General features: G+C 54.4%; 10 protein-coding genes across 11 annotated transcripts; 8 read left to right on the top strand and 2 right to left on the bottom strand.

Moving 5' to 3' along the window:
* Positions 1 to 474: 474 nt before the first annotated feature.
* On the top strand, positions 475 to 1,011 carry CKM354_000459100 (uncharacterized protein; the record flags this gene model as incomplete). The annotated part of the gene is made up of 1 exon (XM_044799832.1): positions 475 to 1,011. One exon carries the CDS (start codon positions 475 to 477, stop codon positions 1,009 to 1,011), a length of 537 nt encoding a protein of 178 aa, XP_044655767.1.
* Positions 1,012 to 1,355: 344 nt separating this feature from the next.
* On the bottom strand, positions 1,356 to 2,025 carry CKM354_000459000 (uncharacterized protein; the record flags this gene model as incomplete). The annotated part of the gene is made up of 3 exons (XM_044799831.1): positions 1,356 to 1,480; positions 1,538 to 1,843; positions 1,899 to 2,025. 3 exons carry the CDS (start codon positions 2,023 to 2,025, stop codon positions 1,356 to 1,358), a joined length of 558 nt encoding a protein of 185 aa, XP_044655766.1.
* Positions 2,026 to 2,620: 595 nt separating this feature from the next.
* CKM354_000458900 lies at positions 2,621 to 4,126 on the top strand (the record flags this gene model as incomplete). 2 transcript variants are annotated; one of them, XM_044799830.1, is made up of 2 exons in its annotated part: positions 2,621 to 3,652; positions 3,720 to 3,773. In XM_044799830.1, the coding sequence occupies 2 exons, from the start codon at positions 2,621 to 2,623 to the stop codon at positions 3,771 to 3,773; spliced, it is 1,086 nt and encodes a 361-aa protein (XP_044655765.1). The 2 variants fall into 2 exon arrangements, with proteins under 2 accessions (XP_044655765.1, XP_044655764.1); XM_044799829.1 differs by having other exon boundaries at positions 2,621 to 4,126.
* A 576-nt stretch (positions 4,127 to 4,702) lies between these two features.
* Positions 4,703 to 5,239, top strand: CKM354_000458800 (uncharacterized protein; the record flags this gene model as incomplete). The annotated part of the gene is made up of 1 exon (XM_044799828.1): positions 4,703 to 5,239. The coding sequence occupies one exon, from the start codon at positions 4,703 to 4,705 to the stop codon at positions 5,237 to 5,239; it is 537 nt and encodes a 178-aa protein (XP_044655763.1).
* Positions 5,240 to 7,678: 2,439 nt separating this feature from the next.
* Positions 7,679 to 9,026, top strand: CKM354_000458700 (uncharacterized protein; the record flags this gene model as incomplete). The annotated part of the gene is made up of 5 exons (XM_044799827.1): positions 7,679 to 7,836; positions 7,898 to 8,158; positions 8,220 to 8,435; positions 8,488 to 8,727; positions 8,786 to 9,026. The coding sequence occupies 5 exons, from the start codon at positions 7,679 to 7,681 to the stop codon at positions 9,024 to 9,026; spliced, it is 1,116 nt and encodes a 371-aa protein (XP_044655762.1).
* Positions 9,027 to 9,823: 797 nt separating this feature from the next.
* CKM354_000458600 (uncharacterized protein) lies at positions 9,824 to 10,141 on the top strand (the record flags this gene model as incomplete). Its single annotated transcript, XM_044799826.1, has 1 exon — positions 9,824 to 10,141. The coding sequence occupies one exon, from the start codon at positions 9,824 to 9,826 to the stop codon at positions 10,139 to 10,141; it is 318 nt and encodes a 105-aa protein (XP_044655761.1).
* Positions 10,142 to 10,518: 377 nt separating this feature from the next.
* On the top strand, positions 10,519 to 12,297 carry CKM354_000458500 (chaperonin-containing T-complex alpha subunit TCP1; the record flags this gene model as incomplete). Its single annotated transcript, XM_044799825.1, has 1 exon — positions 10,519 to 12,297. The coding sequence occupies one exon, from the start codon at positions 10,519 to 10,521 to the stop codon at positions 12,295 to 12,297; it is 1,779 nt and encodes a 592-aa protein (XP_044655760.1).
* Positions 12,298 to 12,580: 283 nt separating this feature from the next.
* Positions 12,581 to 14,046, top strand: CKM354_000458400 (uncharacterized protein; the record flags this gene model as incomplete). Its single annotated transcript, XM_044799824.1, has 2 exons — positions 12,581 to 12,630; positions 12,684 to 14,046. The coding sequence occupies 2 exons, from the start codon at positions 12,581 to 12,583 to the stop codon at positions 14,044 to 14,046; spliced, it is 1,413 nt and encodes a 470-aa protein (XP_044655759.1).
* A 1,099-nt stretch (positions 14,047 to 15,145) lies between these two features.
* CKM354_000458300 (uncharacterized protein) lies at positions 15,146 to 16,618 on the bottom strand (the record flags this gene model as incomplete). The annotated part of the gene is made up of 5 exons (XM_044799823.1): positions 15,146 to 15,710; positions 15,766 to 15,851; positions 15,901 to 16,213; positions 16,265 to 16,350; positions 16,400 to 16,618. 5 exons carry the CDS (start codon positions 16,616 to 16,618, stop codon positions 15,146 to 15,148), a joined length of 1,269 nt encoding a protein of 422 aa, XP_044655758.1.
* A 1,649-nt stretch (positions 16,619 to 18,267) lies between these two features.
* CKM354_000458200 (uncharacterized protein) lies at positions 18,268 to 20,126 on the top strand (the record flags this gene model as incomplete). Its single annotated transcript, XM_044799822.1, has 5 exons — positions 18,268 to 18,342; positions 18,404 to 18,615; positions 18,677 to 18,876; positions 18,939 to 19,951; positions 20,004 to 20,126. The coding sequence occupies 5 exons, from the start codon at positions 18,268 to 18,270 to the stop codon at positions 20,124 to 20,126; spliced, it is 1,623 nt and encodes a 540-aa protein (XP_044655757.1).
* Between the last annotated feature and the right edge of the window lie 7,159 nt (positions 20,127 to 27,285).

Here is a 27,285-nt window from a genome sequence, read left to right as displayed (position 1 = left end):
AAAGGCTGAGTAGGTGAAGCAAACAGAGTCAATCATGTTCTCAGCCTAGCTCCTGTGTCTCAGCATGCTGTAAATCAGCCGTCTCTGCTCTCGTCAAGCGGCTGCAGTACAGTCCAGCTCGGCAACGTTGCCGTTCCGTCACATTCACTTGCGGGCCCATCCCCGAAACCGGCGCTCCGGCCATTTCACTCCGTGTCAGCGTTGAGTCGTTTGAACTTCATCCCGCCACACAACATCTGATCGTTGTGCGCCTGGCGACTCCGACAAGTCCCGTTAACATGGAGGTCGCGCGGTTCATGGACGCTCATCACGAATCAAGAAGTGCTATTAACAGCAACTCGAGCCTCGAGCCTCCTCAGGTAAGTCAGTCAAGCTTTCGACTGAACTTTCCATTCTTGCAGCTGATCAAGTTAGCACGACGATGAAGAACAGCTGACTGAGCGCAGCCAAGCTCTCGCCCAAGAACTGCAGGACATGATTCTGGATTACACTTTGATTGCTGGACTCGAGGACTCCAAAGACAAGAGCCCGACCAACAAGATCTTGCTCACCAGTCGTTACCGCTTTCCATGGCAACTTCACCTCAATCGCAGAACCCGTAAACTCGTCGCACACCACTACTTCGCAAACTCGGTCTTCCAGCTACCAAATGCACACTGTCGTTTCATGGGACCCCTGACCCTCGAAGCCTGGTTGATCAGGGTCGACCCGCTGTATATCGGCCTCCTCAAAAGCATCCAGCTCGATTTCCGCGAAGCAAAGGAAACGTGTTTGTATAATCTGCTTGTGGCTGTCGAAGACGTGGACGAATACCGCGATGCCGTGAGAGAGTCTTGCGGCTATGAACTCGAAGAAAGCATCTTCCATATCGGGGTGGAGCGCATCCCCAAAAAGCGTGAGGGTCGGAAGAGATACATGAGGGCATACACTGTCAAGAAGGCTCGAGAGATTGGAGACAGTCCGTACAGTCAGTACGCGCATCTCGATCGACCGATTCCACGAGGGGATTGAAGCGAGGGCATGCAATCGAGACTGCAAGGACTGGAATCATCCAGGACGCGAAATCAGTCACTCACAGCACCCATGCCGCTGTCTTCCCAGGGAGGGGCGTCCTTCCTGGCGATAAATATGGGAATGTGATGCGACGAGTAGACAGTCAGGAGCGATGAAATGACATTTGCCACCTACGCGATGCTCAGAGTCTCTTTGACCCAACTCGCATTCCTCTTAATTGCGCTAACTCGCACTGCGATACTGACATCGCCGTAGCATCAATTGCGGAGGAGACCTCACGATCTGGCATCATCCCAGCATCAATTGCAGAGAACACCTCATGATCTTGCCGCGCTACTGTCTCAGTCAACCTGGGCAGGCAGTGGGCAGAGGTACACCTCAGCGCAGCTTGCTGGTGCTGGATAGTGGTACCCGGGGTTGTTGATGCGGAAGAAGAGCTGTGGAAAGCCGTGCCACCAATCGCACACTGCACATGATCAGCATCGTTCCAGGAGCAAAAGCGAGAATGCGCAAGTCGACTCACCAATCCAGCCCCCGAAGCCGGGGCTCTTCCACTGCAAGCCCGTCTCGTTGACGAAGAAGCCCGAGACATCGGGGTTGCTGCCGTGCACGCCAGCGTTCATTTCGACGGGCTGCCAAGCGGAGTAGAACTTCTGGTTTGGGATCATCTTGAGACCGAAGGTGAAGGTGCTGCCGAAGTCGAAGAGGAGGTTGTCGCGGCCGGTGACGTTGGTTGGGCTGAAGAATGCTTTGCTGGCGCCTCCCTGAGTCTCGCGGAAGGTGGCGTCGCTGAGGCCGGCGCCGGTGTGAAAGGGGTAGAGCCAGAGGTCTGGAGATTTGCTCAGTGGATGCTTGAAAGGTGGTGCAATGGACACTGGACTTACTGTTGTAGCTCGTCTTGTTGGCCGACGAAGGCTGGAGTTCGGTCTTGATCTGGTACAGCGGGCCCGTGATGTTGACGCTGGTGACTGACACGCCGAAGATGGCGAGGATGAGGGCGATGAGCAGCATGGTGAGAGATTGTAGCGGCGGTGAAGAATTGTAATCGCAATGGGAGCGGTGTGGCGACAAGTGGAAGTTGGGGTGGAGGTGGAGGGGGAGGTGGAAGAGCAAAGCAAGGACTTGTGGCAGGTCGTTCCGTCGACTGCGCGCTGCATCCGCCACTCACCGTTGAAGCGCGGGCAAGAGCTGCTCGTGAAGTCCACCCAAAGCCTGCACTTGCTGAACTCTCCGCCGCTTTGCGACTGCCACTGTTCACTTCTCCGCACCGCCCTTGCATCGTGGTCAGATCTGACACGCGCATGCAGACGGAGGGGGGGAAGACGGTTCCATCACGCGATTATAACAGCACGACCTCGAACCTGGAGATGAAGAGAAGTCAAGCGCGCTGTCGAGAGGAGAGCGGAGCTGCACGCGAAGTGAAGCATGTCGTTGAAGACGCGACGCACCGGCGCTGGAGTCAGTCGCGAAAACACGCTAGCGAGAAACCCTGCATGCCGCTGCGTCATTGCGCTGACTAACCCGCTTTCGAATCTTTCGAGAACTTCTGCCATGCGGGACAGAGTGACTCTACACGCTCGTTCATCTTCTATCACAATCCTGCACAATGGGGCTCCCGCAAGCATTCGACATGGCTACCACTCAGGGAGGTCAGACCTCCTTGGCCGAGGATCTGTTCGCTGACATGGGCCGCAAGGCCGAACAAGTATCGGGGAGCAACGATGACCAGAAAGTCGTCGAAGAGATTGAGAGCTTGTGCATGAACTGTCACGAAGATGGCACGACGCGGCTATTGCTCACCAAGATCCCCTTCTTCCGAGAAATCGTCATCATGTCCTTCACTTGCGAAAAGTGTGGCTTCCACAACAACGAAATCCAATCTGCGGGGCAGATCCAGCCCAAGGGTGCCAAATTCGCATTGCGCGTAGAGAAAGATGAGGACCTGCAGAGAAATGTGGTCAAGAGTGATGTTTGCGCATTCAGGATAGAGGAAGTTGATCTGGAGGTGCCGCCTGGAAAGGGCCAGTACTCCAACGTGGAGGGCATCATTCGAGCTGTCAAGGATGACTTGGAGATGCACCAGGCAGCACGAATGCAACAAATGCCCGAGGTTGGTGCAAAAGTCGCAGAAATCATTCGCAAGCTAGAGGATATGCTCAATGGACACAAATACCCATTCATGATTTCCGTCGACGACCCGACCGGCAACAGCACGATAGAGCCAAAGCCAGGCGACCCGGCAGGCAAGTGGGCAAAGAGCGAATACATTCGGTCAGCAGCGCAGAATGCGACACTCGGGCTGGGAGATGATGTGCCTGCACCGGAATCGGAAGCACCCGCAACTGCACTCCGGCCTGAATATCACGCTCAACACCTCGTTGGAGGCGACGCTCCTGCTGCACCACAAGCGAACAACGTGGACCAGGAAGAGGACATCGTCGAGAACCAGGTCTACACCTTCCCCGCATCATGTCCCGGCTGCACTCGGCCATGCGCTACGAACATGAAGATGGTCAACATTCCTTTCTTCAAGCAAGTCGTCCTCATGTCAACAGTATGCGATCACTGTGGCTACCGAAGCAACGAAGTCAAGACGGGTGGCGAGGTGCCCGAAAAGGGTCGTAAAATCACGCTCCAGGTCAGCACCAAGGAGGACTTGGCACGAGACATTCTCAAAAGCGAGAGCGCAGCGCTGAGCTGTCCAGAATTACAACTGCGCGTCGAGCCGGGCACGATGGGTGGCCGATTCACCACCGTAGAAGGAATCATGACTAACATCCGCAAAGACCTGAGGGCCCAGGCGTTCGGTCTCGAGGACGGTGATGCGGACTTGCCAGACGGTGCCGGAGATTCTATGGCTCCAGAAAGCAAAACGCAGTGGGAAGATTTCTTCACGCTGCTAGAGGACGCCATCGAAGGCCGCAAAGAATTTACGCTTGTCCTCGAGGATCCGCTGGCCGGCTCATATGTACAAAGTTTGACCGCGCCAGAGCCCGATCCAAAACTTACGCTCGAAGATTACACCCGGACCGAAGAGGAAGAAGAAGATCTCGGGTTGAAGGATATCGAGACTGAGGGCTACGAGCAGGACGAAGGGAAGACGACATCATGAGCAAAGGTGACGAAACTTCTTAACGGAAATAGAACTAGACCCATGAGTAACACGAGAGAGATACCCGAAGATGCAGCAGCGCGGCGACATTCAACAAGATATTTTCTGCAGGCATTCAGCTCCACTCGGTACTGTCAAATGTCGGCCCGTTCACTGCTTCTGTGCGCCGTGGTCCTGAAGACTTTTCTACAGCGCGGACCGGTGCGCTGTCTTCAATTCTGGTACTGGCAAGTATGAGTTCGCGTTGTCCTCCATCTTTCTGCAGTCATCAGTATCTTGCGGCTGATTATGTGGCGATCTGGGGTCCGGGTACCCACTTCCATGAGGCCACTTCCCATTCAGAAATCAACCAGCCGCGCCAGGCTGGCTCACCCAGAAGTAGACACGGCGGAACATGCACGCTGTCATGACTTTTCTCGCCGCACGACTACATATGTCCTCCTTTATCGACTGTGCTCCTTCTCCTCCAACATCCAATCTTGACTCAACTCGCCTTCGTACCTAGCCGGCCCTGCCTGACTTTGCACAACCACATTCAGACAAACCACTGCCCCGCCGCCAATACCTTCCAGCAAAATGAAGTTCTCCACAGTTGCAGCACTGGCTGTCTACGCTGGCACAGCAGTCTGCACAGCCAGTGAGGTAGATGAGGCAGTCAAGTCCTTCATTACTGTCACCAAGAGCAACTTCCACGACGCGAAGCCAGGGAACAAGTCCACACTCGCCTCAGCAGTCGACACAGAGAATATCTCGAAGCACAACACCCTGTACAAATGCGGCGAAGTCTTCACCGGAACACAATCGATGCATGCTTCCCAAGTCCACTGCCATGAAAGTTCCGTGGTCACAAAGACACTCAACCTGGGGTCTGCTGCACCCACAGCACCACATCTCACCACTCGTGTGGTAGAGCATGAGAAGGAGCCAGTATCCACTTCGTCATCGTCCACTCCCGCCCCAACCAATGCCTACGGCCTAGATGACCCGAAGCGAGCGTGTCCCCTGGGACTGATCAAGGAATGCGAGTATCATCATCCCGCTTCGGCAATCACGACATCTTTAAAGCATTGCTGGTGCGAGCCCGAGAAGGTCATGCCGACCACCGCCTTGTGAGAGTCGCATGTCGAAGGAAAAAGATGTGCGGGCACTGGGTCCAGACAAGCGCTGATTGCCGGCGGAAGAGTATGCTTGTTTGAGGCGTTCATGAAGGACCAATGTGATCTGATGCAATTTGAGCTGATCAAAAGAAGAATGGGAATCTTGACGTTTATGATTTGCAAAAGAAGATGGGATGATGCCTGTTCTTTTAGTCGACCTTGGGCTGGAGCAATGTGTTTTATAACATTTACATAGCTCTGGAATATTGGTGACCCAGCTCTTTTTCCCTTCCTTCCCACCCTCCTCGAATCAGCCATCGGGGTCTGCGATGCTGATAGTTGCTTGTTAGAGGAAACAAAGTGGAGGCTGGACCGTACTTGGCAGCTCAGGCATGATAATCATCCTTCACATGAATCCATTTGTAGTCGCTGAGCAGGCTTGCGGCTGTCGTCAGGCGGACTCCCTGCATGTTGAGGTTTGGTCTGCGATGTAATCGAAGGACCGTCTCTTTACATTCGTGCTTGCTCGATTGTGTGCGCTTTGGCGTGAGGATGGGAACGATTTGCAGACTCTGGGCCTTCCCTCGAGAGGACTCGGACCTGCGCGGTGCCAGGACGTTGATTGTGGCCCGTGAATGGCCCCTAGTGCTTCGTTCAGGGCTTGCAGACAATCTATAGGAGGTATGAGTAACTTGTATCGTCGGAGCAGCAAGGTCTGTGGCCGACCAGGGAAGGAATGCTCGAGGATCAGATTATTGGCTATGAGACCTGGAAAAGAGGTCGGTGGCTACGCATTCTGCTTGATCAACCATTCAGTTCCCAGTAATGTCTGACCTCCGTCCGAGCTAGAGTGACGCTCTATGCCCTTCGGACCACCGCTTTCACTAGCCTTCACCTGATCGGTTGTGGACACTGTAGAGGGCCATAGCATCACCCAGTCTGCCGAATGACGGGTTTTCGGACGGGCAGCTGTCGCAGTTCCCATTTCATCACGCCATCGCTCTCTGTATGCGATGTCATGCTACCTTCGAAGCTTTGTCCACAGAATATGGATGTTCTTGGGGCCTGGCTTTCCTGCACCCAAATGTCAGTGGTGTCTATCATTCATTGTTTTGACCTCCCTTTCTCAGGGTCGGGTTTCAACTCGAATACGAGATTCTGTCAGGGGTACTGTGATCAGTGATAGCCTCCGCTGCACCTCGGGTACCTTACATGAGCTCAGTGCAAATTCGACCTATGAGCTGTCCAGCCTGTTCTCTGCCAGCAGCAATTTAGGCGCCTGTTCACAAGGTTGCGTAAACTTACTGCGAGCGGGCCTGTGTGCTGCGAACTTGCTGCGAACTGAATGTGCGGCTTCTGCGGAGGCTCAATTGTCTTCATACCATTGAAGATCTCCAAGACGTGGTCGCGGATGACAATCATCGTGATACCGAAATTCAAGCAAACATCAACGTTGAAGATTATGGTCGACATCTTGATCGCCAACCCCCAAGACATGTGGAACGAGCCGCCAGGCTATGTTGAAGTAGGGAGGCGTTGGACACGAGGCCAAACAATTTCCCTCAGTCGCTTGAGCTGCGTAGGTGTGATTAGATCCGTTCTATCAAGCGACTAGGTTGGGCGACAGAACATAGCCTTCAGCCACGTCGGGAAATGACACGAGGAGGCGTCAATCCATGAGCTTAACGCGATGCTTACTTCGCAACATTCAAATCAGCGGCGCAGCGTGGCTGAGGGTGCCTGGCTTGAAGTTCGCAAATAATGTTATGTTGACCCGAGGTGGCAAGTCCCCGTATCGGGATGTGCTTGGAAGCGCGTAGCCTTGCCTCCTGTGCCTCGACGCTTTCATCTCCGTGGGCAGAACGGCGCCACGCAGCAGATCTGTCGTATTTTCTTGCATCTGCGATTTCCCAGGGCTGATCGCCTATTCGCGTGAAATGTCGTGCAAGTAGGCTTCCCCAGAATCCTGCAGCAGCGATGCACAACGGCCTCTGCCTGCCGAGCAGGGATAACTAGGACAATTAGGAAGAGCGACCACTGTAATAGTCACTAATAGATGACCTTCGGGGCAGGCTGGACTGGGGTACAGCCAAGTTAGCTTTGAATGTAGCCAGAAAAAGATCGAATACGGAGCAGAGCCGATCTTTTATCCGTGCGGATACGAACGTTTCGGCCCAGAAGGGTATAGCTTAACATCACAGTGCCATGGGTTGCTACGCTAAAGAACACGAGACGTCACGTCCACCTTACTCGTTCTGTAGCCGGCAAAGACTGGCAGAGTAGCGGTGCAACGGGTGGCTCATTTACCAAACACGAACCGCGGACGCCACGGAAGATATGGCGGCCACGCTGCAAGGTCCAGTACTACATATATGCCCTTTGCCTTGTATCCCTCCCCTTGTAAACTCATCTATCGCATTCCTTTACCTCATCACACCACATTCGTTCAACCACAATGAAGTACACCATCTTCGCGGCCATCATCGGCCTGGCTTCTGCCGCCAGCTACGGTGCACCAGACGCTAAGACATGCGACTGCTACTTCAAGTACAGAGAGTGTCAGGGTGGCCCAGATGCCAATCAGTCCTTCTGTGCATCTCAGTTCGCCGGATGGTGAGCACAAACGTCTTCTTGCAGCTTGGTGCCGGCACACTGACAGACTGCCTCTCATTAGCGCAAACTACAACCCTTTCACCGGCGAGGAGGCAGCCCCATACTTCGCCAACCTGCAGGCGAACTGCAAGGCCACCACCTCTGCTCCAGGCGGCTACCCTACCGCTCCTCCTACCTACGGTGCATCGTCCTCGGCCCCTGCTCCAACCTACCCAGCTGGCAAGCCCGATGCGAAGACATGCGAGTGTTACGCAAAGCTTGGTCAATGCCAGACTGGCCCCAACGCCAACCAAGCTACTTGCGCGGCTGAGTTCGCATCTTGGTAAGAAGCCATGATCGTTGGTGGGCAATCGAGCGAGTAATGTGTGCTAACGTTCTGATAGCGCTAACTACAACCCATACACTGGTGACTCTGCGACTGCTTACTTTGACAACTTGAAGAAGAACTGCCCAACTAGCAGCGCACCAGCTCCTAGCAGCACTCCAACAGCTCCCGGCAAGCCAGATGCTAAGACGTGCGAGTGCTACGCGAAGCTCGGCCAATGCCAGACTGCCCCTAACGCCAACCAAGCTACGTGCGCTGCTGAGTTCGCTTCATGGTAAGAGATGTCCGTTCCTATGAAGGAGAGACTCGTATTAACGCCGCAATAGCTCCGGCAACAACCCATACACTGGAGACGACCGCGCCACTGCTTACTTCGACAACTTGAAGAAGAACTGCCCAGCTGGCGGCCCAACCACTCCAAGCAGCGCACCAAAGCCAAGCGGCACCCCAACCGGTCCAACTGGCAAGCCTGATGCCAAGGTCTGTGCCTGCTACGACCAGGCCAACAAGTGCCGTGTCGGTCCTCAAGCCAACCAGTCATTCTGCTCCTCGCAGTTCGCTTCCTGGTAAGTCTGCGCCTGCTGTCGCTGTCGAAGAAGACGAGCCATGCTAATCTTGTGATAGCGCTGGCTACAACCCATACACTGGCGACACCGCTGCCACCACTGCTTACTTCGACAACTTGGCCAAGAACTGCCCAACTGGTGGCGCTCCTTCTGGTACTAGCCCAGCTGGCACCAAGCCGGTCGCTTACCCAACCGCAACCAACAACCACACCATCACCACATACACAGGTGCTGCCAGCCACGCCCGTGTCGGTGCTGGTGCTCTTGCTGCTGGTATGGCTGCCATGCTCGTCTTGTAAAAGATTCGATGTATATGCCGAGGTTGACAGGTTGTGGTGGAAGGAGACCTGAGGTGTGGAGAGTGCGTTGTAGGATACATCGTCGAGATGTTGATAATAATGAATGTAAAAACACGCCGAATATTTCGTGGCGAGGCACTGGTTCCCTTGAGGCGTTCGCTCTTGTTCTCAATCTCATGATTCTTTCGGTCTGTTTTTATAACGGTGTGATTAACCGTAGATCGTCATCTGTGAGTGCACGATAGCCACAGGCAGTCTTTTGCTGCCAGCACCGAGGCTGAGAGAGCATCGCAGATACTGCATTGCCATCGGACAGCCAGTAGGAGCGTTGCCAGTCATTCTCGGACTAGATCCGTCTCGCAATGGCCAGGTGAGGTATTCCCGAAAGTTGAACATTTGTGTTGCAGAAGGCATCAGGCGGGCGGTCCCTTGTGCAAGGTGATTCAAATGTTTGCGGCTTGTCCAACCATATCCTCATCACTCGCTTGCCTGTCATGGTTATTTTCAAGTCAGTTTGCCTGTGCACAAACATGTACCTACCACAGCATGCATTTCTCTCTTTCCAGGTACCAAGATCGTCTTGCAATACTACTCAGAGACGCGTGAAGCATCAGCTTGAGAAACCTCATTTACGACACTCTCAACTCGAGCAGCCGGAACACCATCCTCGCATGTGCACCCAAGAACTGATTTGGTGCTCCTGCGGCCACGGAGAATTCCTACCGATCGTGACCTGCGCGCGTGGCGAGTTTCTGAAATCCTGCTGGATCATCGTTCACGGCCAACACCACATCACAATGCCATCCCGGTGCTCATATTGTCAGAAAGGCTTCAACGAACGACTGCTCCTACCGCCTGCAAAGCCTCAACCTGGAAGCCTGCTGGCACAAAAGATCGGGACCAACGCAGACCCGGTGTTGCAGGATTTGCTGAGAGATCCGGATTCGTGGCCGGATGATGGGGAGAAGGTTATTGCGAATTTGGATATAAACTACGATAAACCATTTGCAGACCTGACGGGAGAGGATGAGTCTTTGCCGATAGGGATGGGCGATGTGCTGAATTGTGATTTCACCGGGTTTGATCTGGACCAGGAGTTGAAGGAGGGTTCGTAGACTGTAAATGTGGTTGCTCCGGGAAGCACGGCATCTTGGCCTCCTTCGTAATAACGAGAGTTGTATCCTCCGTGCTGCAATGTTGATATTGGTGCAGTGTGTATTGTGATAGTTTTGTGATAGTTGGTAGGGACAGAGGTGCAGGTGCAGATGTTGAGGCGAAACAGTGTTGGTGCCTCAGGCCGCAACAGCTGTGCGACACGTCCGCGTCTGCTTTGCGCTTGAAACAAATTCGAAGAGCTTCAGTTGCTGGCTTGAGAGAGATCCAACCCGCCGTCCTCTCCGCCCCACGACCTCGCTCCGCCCTCCAACTGCACAAAATCGACGACCTGGAGTAGACCTCCGCTGAGACTCGCTCTCGCCCACCCTCTGCCACCATGGCAGCCATGTTCGAGCAGTCCCGCAGCGGCACCCTCTTCCTAGGCGGCACCAAAATCTCGGGCAGTGACATTCGCGATCAAAATGTCCTCGCGACGCAAGCCATTGCCAACATTGTCAAGTCCAGCTTTGGGCCTTCCGGTCTGGACAAGATGATGGTGGACGACATTGGTGATGTGACTGTAACCAACGACGGAGCAACCATTCTCTCGCTTCTGAACGTGGAGCACCCAGCAGGAAAGATCTTGGTCGATCTCGCACAACAACAGGATAAAGAAGTGGGAGACGGCACAACATCTGTGGTTCTCATCGCCGCAGAGCTTCTGCGAAGAGCGAACGAGCTGATGAAGATGCGGATACACCCCACCACAATCATCACAGGCTACAGACTTGCTTTGCGAGAAGCAGTGCGATATATGAACGAGAACATTGCAACGAAAGTAGAGACGTTGGGCAGAGACAGCTTGGTCAATATTGCAAAGACATCGATGAGCAGCAAGATTATTGGCGCAGATGACGACTTCTTCGCAAACATGGTCGTTGATGCCATCACCAGTGTCAAGACCACGAATGCGAGAGGAGAAGTCAAATACCCCGTCAAGGCCGTGAATGTGCTCAAGGCGCACGGCAAGAGCGCGACGGAATCAGTACTGGTGAAGGGGTATGCGCTCAACTGCACAGTGGCTTCGCAAGCGATGAAGACGAGGATCACAGATGCGAAGATTGCGGTGCTGGACATGAACTTGCAAAAGGAGAGGATGAAGATGGGAGTGAACGTGGTGATTGACGACCCAGCACAGCTCGAGAAGATTCGCGAGCGAGAAAGCTCGATGGTCGTGGAGAGAGTGGAGATGATTCTCAAGGCCGGCGCAAATGTCATCTTCACGACGAAAGGTATCGATGATCTGTGCCTGAAGCACTTTGTGGAGAAGGGAGCTATGGCAGTGAGGAGATGTAAGAAAGAGGACTTGAGGAGAATTGAGAAGGCGACGGGAGCGACCATGATCTCGACCCTTGCAGACATCAACACTGGTGACGACGTGTTCGATCCCAAGAGTTTGGGCGAGGCGAAGGAGGTGGTCCAGGAGCGGATATCAGACGACGAATGCATCCTCGTCAAGGGGCCCAAGGTCCATACCGCGGCCTCAGTCATCCTTCGTGGACCCAACGAGTACTCGCTGGACGAGATGGAACGCTCCGTACACGACTCATTATCAGCTGTCAAGCGAACACTCGAATCTGGGAGAATTGTGCCTGGTGGTGGTGCTGTGGAGACTGCGCTGCACATCTACCTTGAAGAGTGGGCAACCTCAGTCGGATCGAGAGAGCAACTTGCCATTGGTGCTTTTGCTGCATCTCTTCTCGTCATCCCCACAACACTTGCAGTCAATGCCGCCAAGGACTCGTCCGAGCTGGTTGCACAGCTTCGTTCGCGGCACGCTCTGTCCCAGCGCACTTCGGAACCTGCATCAGCACATGCGCCTGCGCCTTCAAACGGAGCGCCGCCCGCTCCTGCTGCGCGGAGCTCGACACAGCAAGCTCTCGATGCCGATGCGAAAGCTTTGGCGAAGGCAAAGGGCTACAAGAACTACGGGTTGGACCTCTCGAAAGGCAAGGTGCACGACTGCATCAAGGCGGGTGTGCTCGAGCCGAGCATGAGCAAGGTCAAGCAGCTCAAGTCTGCAGTGGAAGCCTGCGTGGCCATTATGCGTATCGACACGCTCATCAAGCTCGATCCCGAGCAGCGAGGAGGAGAGGACGATGGGCATGGACATTAGATGGACTGGCTGAAATGTGTGCAGCTGTATTGTAGTGCATCTCGCGCTTCCCCAAGATGGGGCCATGTAGACCAAGCGATGACAGTGAGGCATTGTGCCCGACATGATCAAAGACTGCGGAGCCTGTAGATCGAGCTGGTGTTGTAGCACCTGAAACCAGCGCGTCTTGGCGTAACATGTGACGAAAGCTTAGACGTCACCCTACTTTGTTCCCTCTCACCTCCGATGACTTGATCCTTGCTCGTTTCCTTTTTGTTTTAGACACCTCCCATGCTACACAGCCATGAGTGAGCTTCTCGAGTTCCTGCGCACTCACGACGAAGCGTTCCGTAGGTGAAGCCTCCCACGTTCTCTCGTTGCTGCACCCACCACTAACACCGCTACAGCCGTGCCCGCCTCGCCTCACTGTACAGCGACTTCCGACACCAGCGGACCACAAACCCCGACGGCTACACAGCAAACAGCTCGGCATGGCTCCGAGCACTATCTTCAGCGGCCAAAGCCGGCCTGATCCCGACGCAGACAGACCAAGCGGGAGGAAACAGCAGATTTGTGATTGACAGCGGTGAAGCTTTGCTGCGGGCACTGAACACGCAAGAGTATGGCAGACCGCTGGCACTGGGAGCGGTTTTGGAAGATGCAGTCAATAGCAAGGCACTTGTGCCACTGAAGGATTTCCTCGACCGGAAAGAGAGCCTCTACCACAAGACCTGGGTCCCGACGCCCTGGCAGGTCGTGAGCTGGAGCCTGCGACAACTCGGCCTTATTGGTGGGACGAGCGGAGATGATCATTTGGTCAAGGGCAGCTTTGTGGTTGTGGCGAATGTGGAGGCTGCAGCCAAAGCCGTACTCGACGAAGCCAGCAGAAACATCACCAGCGACGCGGAGCGCGTCTTCTCCCGGGAGCTCTTCGATGCGACATTTGCCGATACTCTGGGAGTGAACGCGCTCAGTCCCAACGATTTGAACGTGCTCCTGAGACATCTTGCACGCGATCGGAATGCCATAGCCTACGATCCATCCTCTCATGTTATCAAATGTGCCGCACCCAATCAAGCGACCAGCCCGACAAACATCACGCCAGAAGACATATCTATCGCCTCGTTGCGAACTCTGATATCCTCGTTACAGCCGCAGGTCGATCAACTGACAGCAAGGATCTCAGAGCTAGAGATCACAGCACGATCTGCAGTATCGGAGAAACAAATGCTGAAAGCCAAAACTGCTCTGCGCCAGAAGAAAGCAGCTACTTCGAAGCTGGAGCAGCGCACAGCGACGCTCGCTCAGCTAGAGGACGTGTACGCCAAGATCGAGCAGGCCGCCGATCAAGTGCAGATCGTGCGTGTGCTGGAGCAGAGCGGGCAAACACTAAAGAGTCTGAATGCACAAACAGGTGGGGTGGAGCAAGTTCAGGACGTCATGGAGGGTCTGAGAGAGGACATGATGGATACGGAAGAGATTGGTAATGCTATCAACGAGGTTGCCGCTGGTGAAGTCGATGAAGGTGAGGTGGAGGATGAGCTGGAGGCGCTTGAGAGGGTTGAAAGAGAAAAGGTCGAAGCCCAGGAGAACGCTGAACGTGACGCGCGAGAGAGGGATGAAAAGGAGAGGAGAGATAGAGATGAGGCAGAGGAGGCCGAGAAAACGAGAGCACGGCTGGCAGAGTTGGATCGTGTGACTGAGAACGGGGTAACGGTCGCACCAAACCTGGAGACGAAAGAGACCGATCCGCAGCGAGAGGCGGCTTGAGCTTGAGCACTCAGCGTCGCAAATTGACTTGTCATGCCTGACACATTCTCACGGGCCCCACCTCGATCTATACTGGAGAAGGAATGTGCAGCGATATGCAGCTCTGCCACAACATCCGAATATCTGGTTGTAAAGACTCATCCCTGGAAACACCAAAAAGCGTGGTGTTGCATCGACGCTCCCAGCTCCCAGCTCGCACATACCAGCTGCGCTAAAGCCGATCGACGAACGGCTGCCTGGAGGGCCTGCATCAGACATTGATGACACCGACTGCCGACTACTGGTGTGCATGACCTTTGCAAGCGTGTGGAGATGAGAGCGTCCTTGAGTACTACGAAAATAAGCGCTAGTAAAACGAGAAATGGATCAGCATATCTTGAATTGCGAATGCTTGCGCAATTGAGGTCGAGAACGAGTGGTGTGCCTCAGGTCCGACACATCTTCTTGCACTTTGTGCTGAACCTCACGTAGCTTGTATCGCCTACATCTCAAAAAGTATGCTTGAGACGAATGCTAGATCATGCAAGATCAGGCTCATGCTCTGACCTTCGCTATTTATTGCAAGGATCCTCAGCTATGCTCAACGTCACTAGACCCGGATGACCTTGATTGAACCAATCGACTGCGCTGCTCTCATGCTGCTGATGAACACAGCTCTCGAGTTGATGCGCCCAGATCCGAAGAAGCAGGCAATGTGCTCATGTACATCTTGTGAAACCACGAGGCGTGGCATTGAGCGCAGATCGAGTTGCTAGGCGGCAGCTGACAACGACAAGTGCAATATCGAACTCTCCCATCACGGGCTCCCCAATGTGCAAATCTGGTGGGCTGTATATGAGTGATTGCGAGCAACGGCGACTCATTCGATCTGATTCAAACAGGTTCCTGCCTGAGTAGTGGCGAGTACCTCGCGCTATAAAGGAGAAATTGGTATTGTAATTGCGAGCAAGTGTGCTCAAATTCAGAGCGGAAATTTGCAACGGGCAGCGCCTGCTGCTTCACCTGGGGTATCTTCTTTGTCACGTCAACCTTTTTCCGTGTCCCTCCATCCTGCCAATTGTCCAACGCCCATATGCATCGCCAACTCCGCCACTGTCAATCAGAAAGGCTGCCCTGTGATTTCCGGATGCCTGCGCGGTGGGCTGGACGAGACTCCAGGGCCGCCATATATCTGACTATACGGTCTTGCTGGTCTGGCCTGCTCTATCAAATCGGTACTCATTCCGTCGACTTTACCAGTGGATGCTCTGTGATGACCCAGCTCCACAGCCTCGACGGTGACACCCTTCTTGTGTTCGATAATGGACGTCTCACTGCCATTTTCGTGTTGCACCAAAGTGTCTCCTTGCGTGAAGTCGGTCATGCGAGAGTATCTCTTACTCCGACCGGCTTGCTTTCGTTCAAGATTCGGGAGTTCCGCTGATCCACTTGCAGGTTTCTTGCTTGCACCTGATCGGCCGGTGCCGGATGTACCGTATTCACCTATCAGACGTGGACATGTGTGTTTGAGGAAGAGTCGTAGGACTGGCAGAGAGCCACAGATGATCACCAGACTTCCTTCGATGCAAATCCAAAGCGAAGGGGTCGAGAGTGCCCACGGCATGTCGGCGTTCTTGATGAGTGGAGGCATAAGACTAAGTCGGACCAAGCTGGTCGCCATCGTCCTGGAAGGACGTTAGTGAGGGAAGAGCGTGTGTTATGTGTCGTGACCAGACTCACACTGAGCCAACGCTGAATATCAGGACCAGCCCAACTTTCTGTATCGTAGGAATTTGCAACTTTAGCAGTATAGGCATCGGCAGAAACTACCAGAACAAGTCAGCTCCATTTCCAAACTGCGACCACGAGACTCACAAGCATGAAAATATCAGTAGCCGCGTTAGTGCCAGCGGTGGCCATGTATACATTGCCCCTGTTGATACAATGCCCTTCAGTGATGGTTGGATCCCAGACCCGTTTGAGGGGAATGCAAGCGAACATCAGCAAGAGCATCTGTGGCACAGTGAATGCGACAATGATCGCAATCGTGCCGTCGACAGCATATCGCCACCATCTTTGGGGTGACAGTCGCCTGTAGAAGATCAAGATCGAGAATTTCGCAAATGCCATGACTGCCAGATACAGGATACTGCAGACGGTAGTGATGCGCACGATTGTCTTGAGATCTCTGTGAAACAGTCAATTGGGTGCCTTGAATGCAAAAAGATAAGGACCGTACTGGATAGAAGTGTCCCAGATGTGCATGCCCATCAGGCCGGTGGTCTTCATCCAGACGATGATGATCTGTACTATCATTGACATGGCCTAGGTCTCCAGTTAGCGAGATCGCCGACTCTGGCAGCGGGCAAATTACCCATGAGAGAAGTAGGAACACGTCGTCGACACCGAATAAGTGCGCAAGAAAGGCTTTGGTGTAAATGCGCATCGCTAGGAATGTCGTGGCAATGCTCATTCCGAAAATCGCGAGCACAACACCTGGCGATTGATCCCGCCTCATCGGATTCTCGAGATTGGACACCAGTCCTGCGGGCGGCGTCGCCGCCGGTGTGTGAGCGAGATCGACTGACGACATATTGATGCGGATACTACTTGGATCACTGCTCTCAGACAGTCGTGGTCATTCTTGTCTGGTCGGTCTTGACTCGCGATTGCTGATGGTGAGACGTCTTTCAGGTGTCAGAGCCTTCGGAGGATAAAAGACCTTGCATTCACTTCAGGTGCACTCGGACCTAGCCCTCATCTATTCGAAGGCGGATGGGGCCCTTGCTCAAGCTTTGGGGTTGTTGGGTGGCTAGCTTCTAATGGCCAGAAGTATCCGCATGGTTTGTCGTACTGTTCTCCGGCAAATTTTGAACTCCTGATAGCATCTCATACCCTTGGGGAGCGCGGCAAAGAGCGTTGCTCAGCATGCAGAGCGGTCTCTGTCACGAATGGATTATTGTTTTGGGTTAACATGGGTTGTGAAGCCACGGCTGGACTCAGCAAGGACCAACGATCGAACAGCCCACTTCGAACGTGCACGCTGTCATCTCCTGAGCGACCATGACATCAGGCTGCTCCTCAAAATACAGTACTCGTTTGTAGCACTACAGTGTCCGCACCCCAGACGATCAACTCAAGTTCCATCATTTCGAGGGGGAGGCATTTCGAACTGTAGAGGTCTGTACATGGCAAAAGGTCGAGATGTCGCGAAGTGCTCTGTTACGATCATTCGCCGAAAGTCCTGTGGTGCAGAAGATCCAACAACCCGCCGACTGGGGTTCAATCGTGGCACGAGGACCGTTGCAGATGCACTGTCACTCATCATCACTCCCGCTCAGCACTTCGCGGAGAGGAATAGCCAAGCCAACAGTGCGGAGCGCGGCCGCTCAGAATATCATGCATTGGCAACGAGCCATGGCAGGCATGCCCCTGCCAGCTCATGGATATGGATATCGAGCCTGCTCGAAGCGTCAGGATGTGAAGAACTTGGTGGTCCTATTCACAAACTCAGTCAAGCCTCATGGCTGTCGATAACCCGTCAGACCTGATCCAATTGATGGTGTGAACCTCAACCCGCGAGCGTTTCCCGCAGCTCGAGCCTTGAAGAGTTCTGTGACAGACCGATTAGGGTTGTCGCTGTGCATTGAAGCCAAGTTTCTGACTGCACAGAACCTCTGTTGGCTTCACAAAAAGAGACTTCTCTGCGACGAGATTGCCAACGAGAGCGACAGGGAAGATGGAAATATCGCTCTGAGAGTTGACCCTTCCGCCAGTTTCAACATGGATAGGCCTGCGCCCACCAAGGCAGGTCGAAAACTCTAAGCCCTCCCACTTGGCGCTGCACGACAAATCCGCAGTGAACATTCCGTTGTTTCAGTCATGCGACCTGGACAGAACATGATGCAATACATCCAGCAGACACTACTGTACCCGTTCGCACCGGATCCTTTGCCGCAGGAGAGAATGTTGTCCAGCTGCGTTAGACTGAGTCTCGACAGAGACCCATGCTCGTATGAACAAGCTCCAGAAACGAAAGGCAAACCGACCGGGGCATGCTGCCAACGATCTCGCCCTCTCAGGAACACGATCGAATGTCGCACCCTTCTCCTGGAAGCATGATTTCCTTCATGAGGTTCGCCATGGTGCTCCTGGAGAGGGAAAGCACTTCCCCCGCCTTGGTTTCCTTCTTGTCAAAACAATTCCAAAGTTCCATACACTACACATCACTGCCCTGGCAAGATGCGGCAGCACCTTCTTGCATCCGCTGTGATCTTGGGAGTGGCGCGGAGTCAGAACAACTCCTCGTCACATTGCGTGAGTGCTGCCAACATGGCAGACGTGCATTCCGCAGTGTCACTAACGCCATAGTGTACAGTGTCGGGCGCTTGAAGACGCGGGACTTCAGTCAGCGCTCATATATCCCGAAGATGTGAGCACTTTCGAGGCGAGCGTAGGCAAATACTTCTCGCAGATCGCGCAGTTGTCGCCGCAATGCTTCCTGCAGCCTGGAAACACGGCAGAAGTGGCGCAAGCGGTCACTGCATTGGTCGCAGCCAACCAGACTCAACATTGTCAATTTGCTGTGCGGTATGTTTGCGTCCGATTGAACCAGTTCTGTTTTGTGGCTGAGATGTTTTGATTTGTCCAGGAGCGGAGGACACATCAGCTGGCCTGGTGCTGCGGGCATCGAGGATGGCGTGACTATCGACTTAGGAAGGATGAAAGAGATATCGTACTCGAGTAAAGACGATACAGTCTCAGTCGGGCCAGGCGCTGTCTGGGGCGAAGTGTATCAGGCTCTGGACAAGCTCAATGTGATGACCACCGGTGGTCGTTCATCGTCAGTCGGTGAGATCAAAATGGGGAGTGTGGCACGTCTGAACAGTTGGCTAACAGTATTTGAACGACAGGCGTCAGCGGACTGACAATCGGAGGCGGCAACTCTTTCTTTGCAGCTCAATACGGCTTCGTTTGCGACAACGTTGCCAGCTTCGAAGTGGTCCTCGGAAACGGCACGACAGTAACAGCGAGCAAAGATGACAACCCAGACTTGTTCCAAGTTCTCAAAGGCGGCAATCTCAATTTCGGTATAGTGACGAAGGTTGTGCTCAACACATTTCCAGGTGGTCCTTTCTTCGGAGGCAACGTCATCTATCCTGCAGATACGGCAGACCAGCAGTTCAAAGCTCTCGTCAACTTCGGAAATGGGATCAACGATGATCGTCATGCTTCCACGATCGTGATCGGGTATCACGACTCAGAGAAGAACTCAACAGTCTTTCTGAATGCTTACGAGTATACAAAGCCTGTTCAGCGGCCTGATGCGAAAATCTTCAAGGAGTTTTTCTCCATTCCTGGCAACATCTCTGACACCACCGGCCTTCGTAACATGACTTCTCTCGCTCACGAGTTCGAATCTCCAAAGGACAGGCGCGTACAGTTCGCCACTCTGACTTTCAAAAGCGATATTCGTGTGTTGCAGCGGGCGCACGAGTCCTTCCTGAAAGTCATCGAAGAGCTCAACGGCCGCATGAACGGCGGCTACTTCCAAGCTTGGACATTATACCAGCCAATTCCCACCATCTTCGCGAAGCATGGCCTCGAGAAGGGTGGAAACGTCATGGGGTTGGACCGGTACGACGACACGTTGATCATGTACGAGACGTACTTTAGATGGGAAGAAACTGAGAACGACCAGGTGATTGAGGAGCAATCGCAGTGGCTTCGCGACGATATCCAATCGTTCGCAGCGAGTGTAGGAGCCGATGCCGATTGGTTGTATCTGAACTACGCAGACAAGGACCAGAAAGCTCTCGAGGGCTATGGCGCCGAGAATGTCGCCAAGATCCGAGCGGCAGCACAGCTGTATGATCCGCAAGGTGTATTCCAGAACATGGTTCCTGGAGGATTCAAGATCAGTCGGGTAAGCACGCCTTCGTCGTATGCGGAACACTCAGAGCTCTGACAGAGCCCAGGTCGCTGAAACGACGCCGAATGGTCAACCAGCAACCTCTGCTGCTTCGAGAAACCTTGGCTACACTGTTGATGCTTTGCGGTGGCTCGTCCAAGCTGGTTGTATGCTCTCGAAACGACGCTGAATGAGCTGAATTGACGCGGCGCTTGGCGTTCCTGGGTAGTTGAATATCTGATGCCCGGCTGATTGACACTCTGCAGTATACATACATGAATAGGCTTGCAATGGCGGCGCGGTTTCTATGCGAGTTGAACGAACGTGCTGTGAGATTCTTTTCTAGAATTGTTTATCGAAGTTGACGCTGAGATAGAGAGTCACTTTGCCTGTGTACTTCCTGTGGTTCTGTCCATTTCCAACTGAGGCATTGATAACAATTCGATTTGCGAGGTGCATTGTCCTTCGATGTATCCCGAAGTATCTCTTGTACCGTAGGGTAGATGCCTCTACTCTCACAAAGGCCAGCAAGATCCCCCTCGGAGCGTTTGCCTCCTCGTTTTTGCGTACCTCAGCGATGCGCAGCATTAGCGTTCTTGCTAGCTCACCTCCGCCTCTTCGAAAGCATTCGCATAGAGAAATGAAGAGCGTTGAATGGGAGGGCGACGGCTCGGCGCCCTTCGCGCGTGTGTGTCGCCGTGACAGGAAGACGCCAGGAAGGGCGCTGGAGCGTCTCACCGCCTTAAGGCTGTTCGAGGTGCGAAATTGTGTGTCATGTATCCATGACTATGAAAACGTATATCGAGTGGCTTGAGGCAATGTTCCCTGGTGAGGATGTGTTGACGCATTGGTATTGATAAGAAGTGCTGGAGCCCGTTGGAGTCCAATCGATGCACATGTGCGAAGTATGTATTTCGGTGCCAGTCTGGCACACTCAGCGACATTTGTGCCCTATGTACCACTGTCATGTTCCCCATGGCCCCCATTGACTTGGGAAGTTGTCCGACGCAGAGCAGATAAAAGTTGTTGCGCAGCGAGATTACCATTGACTTCTCTGCGTTGCGAACTGCCATTTTGGGCATGAATGCCTGCTCATCACGCAGCCGGGCCCGTCCGGCACTCCTACTCAAGCGGAATCTGAGTTGGCAGCGTTCAGCATCAGAGCGCAAAAAATTGTTTCGGCTGAGCAAAATGTCTTCGCGCGTGGCCGCTCGCAAGCCCACGGAATGCAGTATGTATGATATAATCCAAGCCAAGCCCCCTCAAGTGTCTGCCAGTGTCTCCAAGCGATCTCTTCTTGTCTCTGAACCCTGTCGCGCCGCCAGATATTTGTGAAGTCAGTGCCCAAAGCTGCTTCTCTGCTCTTCTTCCGATGACCGCTCACTGATCATGACTGTTGTGGTGAACGCGCGCTGGGGGAGCGCGGTGTCTCGTGAGCATGGTGAAGGAGCTGGCGGTGACGAAGAGGGTAGCCGATGGAAATGCCGGACGTGCTGTGGTGATTGAAGGGTGTGTTGATTCTGCGTCACAATGCGAGGCTTTGAAATGCTTGCCATGAGGCCAAACGCGCATCTGCCTGTCGCCCGGTCGAGCGCAGAGGCTTTCTGAGGTTGTTGTGCGCATCTTTAGTGAGGTTCGTGTAGCTCTGCGAGGCTTTTGACTCTCCAAGGCCTCTGCTGCGTCGCGTGTTCCTGTCTGAGGGGCCAGTGACTAAGACAAGGATGCCGCTGGCAACGTGGTCGAATTGTCCCTGTCCTACCCATTGGTGTGTGAAGTCTTCGTACTGTACTCCAAGCCGGGAACACGAGCACTGTCGTGAGCAGCTGTGCAAGCCCTCGAGTCCCCTTTATTGCTGCTGTGACGATGATGATGGCGTTCAAGGTGATGGTGCTCGTGGTGGTGTTCGGGAGGCTGCGAGCGCGCTACTCTGCAAAATCTCTGCTGCGTCGCGGAATGCTGCCAAAGCTCTGAAGGTGATAATCATGATGCTGTAAGCCTGCTGATGTGGGAGTGCCCTGCTGCGCCGTGACATTCTGGCTGATCAGGTTCGCCGCCGAGACTAACAGGCGCTCATGGTGTTGTTCGTGACGCTGCGAACGTGCCTGTCGACTTGCGAAGCAGCTGCTGTGTCGCGAATTGGTGCCATCACCGAGTCCGCTGCCACGGCAAAAGTTCTGAAAGTCCCTCTTGTCACACTCGCGCACGCCACAACCGTCCAAAGGCCGTGCAAAAATCACGCAAACGAGCCCATGCCGTTGCAGATGAAGCTCGTCGTCGTTCGAACAGGTTGTAGCGGCTGTTGGTGATGGGAGAACCCCATTTGATCTGTTGGCGGCGCCGTGGGTAGCGACACAGCGCTGCCAAGACTTTTCAAAAGCCGTGATGTTTTGCCCTCGTGAGCTATATCTCACGCCCCTGTGGTGCTATGGACATGCAAAAAAGATGGTGAACGTCGTCTGATGATCGCGAACAGGCTCGTGGTCATGTGTTTGAGCACCTAGTGTTGGTTGCGGTGAAAAGGCGTGGTGTAGCAAAACGCTGAAGCCGCTGAATCAACAACACCTTCGCCAAGACTTCTCAAAAGCCAACATCTTTTGCCTCGAACAGCAGTATCTCCAGCACCACATGTCGTAAATGCATTGTAGTTACATGATGAGAACCGTAAAAGTGTTCAGATGAAGCTCAAAAGGTCGTGATGGTGTAGCGACGCTTGTGGGGGCCACAATAGGGGGTTGAAGGTAGCGGCGAGCAAAAAAGAAACACCTTCCGATACCCTCAATCGAACCGCGGACTCAACGAGCAAAAAACTTGGGCGCTAATCTCCAAGGGAAACGTCCGTGTAATTCAGCAGATGCCAACTAGCGTATACACATTCGGACAAGTTTCATTAACGTGCTTGAGCAGAATTCATACGCACCATTGTGTTGTGTTCTCGACATCCGAATCAGCTTGAAGCGTGATTGGTGGAGCTTTGATTTGATGGAAGTGGTGCACGAACTGGAATATATAAATGTCAGACGCAAGCGGGGTCTTGTGGTCCAGCAGATGACAGTTGCCGTTTCTGGCGTGCACCAGAAGTACAGCAAACGACAGCAGACACTGCAAGGCATCACGTCCGTGTTCAGACTGGCGCGGACCGACTGTATGCCACAGTGAATGTGTGTTTCGGCCTCAAGCAAACGATCCGCGAGTCACTCTTTTCCATACACAGTGCCTGAGGGACAGAGGCAATAGCGAGGCGGATACGTCAGGTTTGGCAGTCTCGAGGAATGAGAAATACGGCCGGCGTGCGCGGTTGCCCTCGTGATCCTGGAAAGCAACGGACTCGCAAGCGCCCGGTCTTCATGTGGCATCGGCCAGGCTTACATTGGGCCCGCTGAGCCCACTGTGGGCGACTGCATTACGTGCGCAAGGGATGAACGAGTCTGAACCATGGCCCCGAGCCATGTAACGTGAGGGAGACAGTATGGGGCAGCACGCATGCGAAAGACCGAGCAGATACAGCCATGAACATCACTCGACCTCGCAGCCTCGCGGAGTGTGGCAGATGTTGAAGCGATCAGCGCTCTTTGTTGCACCACCAGCAAGGCTCACGGCCCTGGGCGACCGAGTCGTTTGTCGATTGTGCGTGCACGAGCAATAGCATCTTCATTGCGTATCTATCATGCCCGCGAGCCACCCGTGATGCGTGAGGCAGATCTTATCATGATCCCCGCGCGATTCACCCAGCAGATACAGCAAGGCGCGTCGGTCGTGGAGTCTCGCAAGGATAGGTGTTGGGACAATCAGCGCTCTTTGCTGCAGCACCACCAACATCATTCCAGGCCTTACGCGTCTGAGCCACAAATCGCCTGCTGCAGTGGCTGCGCGTGCAGTAGCATTGAAGGTCTACAATGCCTGCGAGCTGCTTGTGGTGCGCGGGCAGATCACAAATTGGTGCCCATGCGATTCACCGCGCAAATGCACCTCAGTGACGCCCACCAGCCTTCAAATTCTACGAAGGACAGCAGATCTTAGGATAATCCCCGCTCTCTGGTGCGGCACAAGGCTCGTCGTCTTGAGCGTCTGAGCTGACCGATGCCCGCTGCAGTGCGTGCGCGAGCAATAGCGTGTTCAGTGAGTGTCTGCCATATCCACGTGCTGCTCGTGGTGCGCAAGCTAGATTACAAGGGCATGCGCTTGCCCATAGTGAAGTAGATACGGCGATGCCCATGGGCCGCAAAGACTCTCGAGGGACGGCAGATGATTGCGCAGCCGGCGGTTCGATGTAGCGCCGGCCAGGCTCACGACAATGGGCATCCGCGCTGGTTCTAGATCAGGACAATGTGTGTGTGTGACTGGGAACGCAGTTGGAGAGTGTGCGTAACCCCAATGTGCCGTTCGCGACCAGGCACTATGCCTATGAACGAGTGCGCGAGGACGCCTCTGTGATGACCTGAGCCCATACAGCGATGCCATCGGCCGAAGGGGCTACGATTCAACCGTGATCACCATCGTGAAGTTTTCGCCGTGCCCCCAAATCACTCGCGAGGTCGGTCTTGCGATCATCTGAGCACATACAGCGATATCACCGAGCGCGCGGCCTACAAATCGTCCGTGACCGCCATGAGAGAGTCTTCGTCATGCTTCCGAGCAACTCGCGAGAACGCCTGTGAGATTATTTGAGCACATACAGCGGTTCCATCGAGCGCCTGGGCTAGCAATCGACCGTGATCGCGATCGAACTATCTTCGCCATGCCTCATAGCCACTCGCAAGAATGTCTATGCGATCGACCGAGCAGATACGGCGATTCTCACCCATCTCCAGGGTTGCGAACGACGCTGACCACCATCGACGAGTCTTCGCCACGTCGCCGAGCCCCGCGCGATGACCAGAGGGGATTACTGACGAGCGTGCGAGAACGCCTACGCGATTGACAGACAGCGATTCACTGCCATCTCCAGGGTCGCCAACGACGCTGATCACCATCGGCGAGTCTTCGCCGTGCCTCTGAGCCCTTCGCGACCACCAGAAGGGATTACTGACGAGTGTGCGAGAACGCCTACGCGATTGACCGGGCAGATACAGCGATGCCCATCCACCTTCGGGGACACGAAACGACGATAACCGCCATCGACGGAGCTGCACCATGCCTACGAGCAAAACACGATCAGGAGAGGCGATGAATAGCGAGCGCGCGAGAACGCCTTTGCGAGCGACCGAGCAGATACAGCGATACCCGCCCACCTTCGTGGCCACGAACCGACGATAATCGCCATCGACGAGTCTCCGCAATGCCTATGAGCTGCTTCTGAGCCAGTGCGCTGTAGGAGGGCAACGCCTTTTGGACCGAACGAGCGCATACAGCGATGCCCATCCACCACCGCCACCGCCGGGGGCACGAACCGATGAAAATCGTCGTCGAAGAGTCTCCACCACGCCTACAAGCCGCCCGCGGCAAGAAAAAGGAGGTGTGGATCGAGGGCATTGCACAGGGCAGATGCTCAAGCGGTCGAACGGACAAATACAGTGATGCCCATCATTCCTTGAGGCCTCCGGGCCGACGAGAGGCGCATCCCCATGGTGTCCACCATGCTCGAGAGCCGCCTGTAGAACTGAATCGGGTGTGGAAGCGAGCGCGCTGCGCGAGGAAGATGCGCTGGCGATCGATCGGACAGATACAGCGATCCCAAACGACGGTCGAGACCACGAGCCGACCGAAATTACACTCACAGAGCCTACACCGCTCCCGAGAGCCGTGGGCGGTGGAGATAAGCAACTAGGAGCGAGTGCGCTGCACGAGGACAATACGCTTGCAGTCGAGCGAGCGGAGACATCCATGAAAACCGTTTGACGCAGGCTCCGGGCGAAAGAGAATGGCGCTGGGACACCGTAACACACGCTTATCGAGCTGTCCCAGGTCAGGGATTGAATCTCCAGACACTCGGTACAGCCGCAATCGTTACTGCGAGCGCTATGCGACCGACGCGAGCACATAGGCGGCTTGTGGCATGACCGTGACAGCTGCATGGCTGAGAAGAGACGGCCTGGATGGGGACAATGATGGACAAAGCGGTCGGGCAAAGAGGCGGACAATGAAGGACTATCCGGGCAGGCTCCCGCGCTCTACATTGGGGAGCAGTGGTGGCGCCGCAATCTGAACAGATCCACATTCTTCGAAGACTTGGGGGACTGGAAGTCTGCGATGATGCTTGGTCCGTCGCCGGCCGATGCTACCTTGAGCGGTATGGCAGCGCAATTCACCACCATCGGCATTGCTGACGGCGATATCGGACGCTCGAACATGCTCAAGCGACGGGCTAGTCGATCCAACAGAGTTGCGCCAGCCTCGGCGAGCGTAAGGGCACAAAGAGAGCTTGCTCACAATGCTCCGACGGAGGCAGTGGAGGGGATACATCTGATCGGCCGCAGCGCACAACACAGTCTGTTGATCGGCGCGTCAATTTACATCTAGATGGATGCGGCGGAGGAGAGATAATCGGCGGCTCAACACACGATGAAGCTTTGCGAATGACAGCCTGTCGGAAGCGGTAATGGCGCGACCATCGTCCGAGCACAGTGCACAATGAAAGCCCGCCAACGAGGGGCTTTTGGAGGTGACAGTGGCGAGACAATCTATCGAGAGCGGTGCACGGGGAAGCTTTGCGAAGAGCATACTGAGCGAGAACGGCAAGAGCCAGACAGTCAACCAAGTCCGGTGGATCAGGAGGCCTTGCGGACAGTATGCGGACTGAAAGCGGCGGTGGCATGACACTCGTACCAGTCCAAGTCCCGAGGGAATCTTGCGAGGAAGAGGCTGTGCAAGCCGGTAAAAAGAAGGATCCTCGATCCCGTACAGCTCAGGACGAAGCATGGCGGGCGACATGCTTGATGGAGGCTGCAGAGAGGGGCCCACCGACCGAGTCCAATACACGAAGCCGATCGATCTCGCCCTGCCACGCCGATAATGCTACACTGTTATCGAGCCCACTCCTGAGCCTGCCAATGAGCAGTCGTCACCCGGCGCCACACTGCTGAGGCTAGCGACACCCGCGAAAGCCATGGACTACCCAAGACACGACTCCGAGAAGAGCATGATGTTTAAGATAGCCTCGATAGCGTGCATATCTCAAAATTCGGGTTGTGAGGGACGCGGTCCACGAGATGCGCTAGAAGCGCAAGACCATCCTACCGCTGTCGATCAAAGTATCGCGCGCAGGGCAAGATACTCATTCTACCAGAGGATCGGCGAGCCGCTTTGGCAAAGCAATGTCCGTATCCAACAGAGCAGCCTGATGAGTGGACGGCCCGTGTCTGACAGCAAGAGGAGTGCATCTGAAAGCGAAGGAGGCGTCAGGTCGACAAGAG

Source organism: Cercospora kikuchii (assembly GCF_019650295.1).
Source record: "Cercospora kikuchii DNA, contig_00003, whole genome shotgun sequence".
NCBI classification, from domain to species: Eukaryota; Fungi; Ascomycota; class Dothideomycetes; order Mycosphaerellales; family Mycosphaerellaceae; genus Cercospora; species Cercospora kikuchii.
The sequence above is the reverse complement of the archived record's forward strand: the minus strand, read 5'-3'. Positions and strand labels throughout refer to the sequence as shown.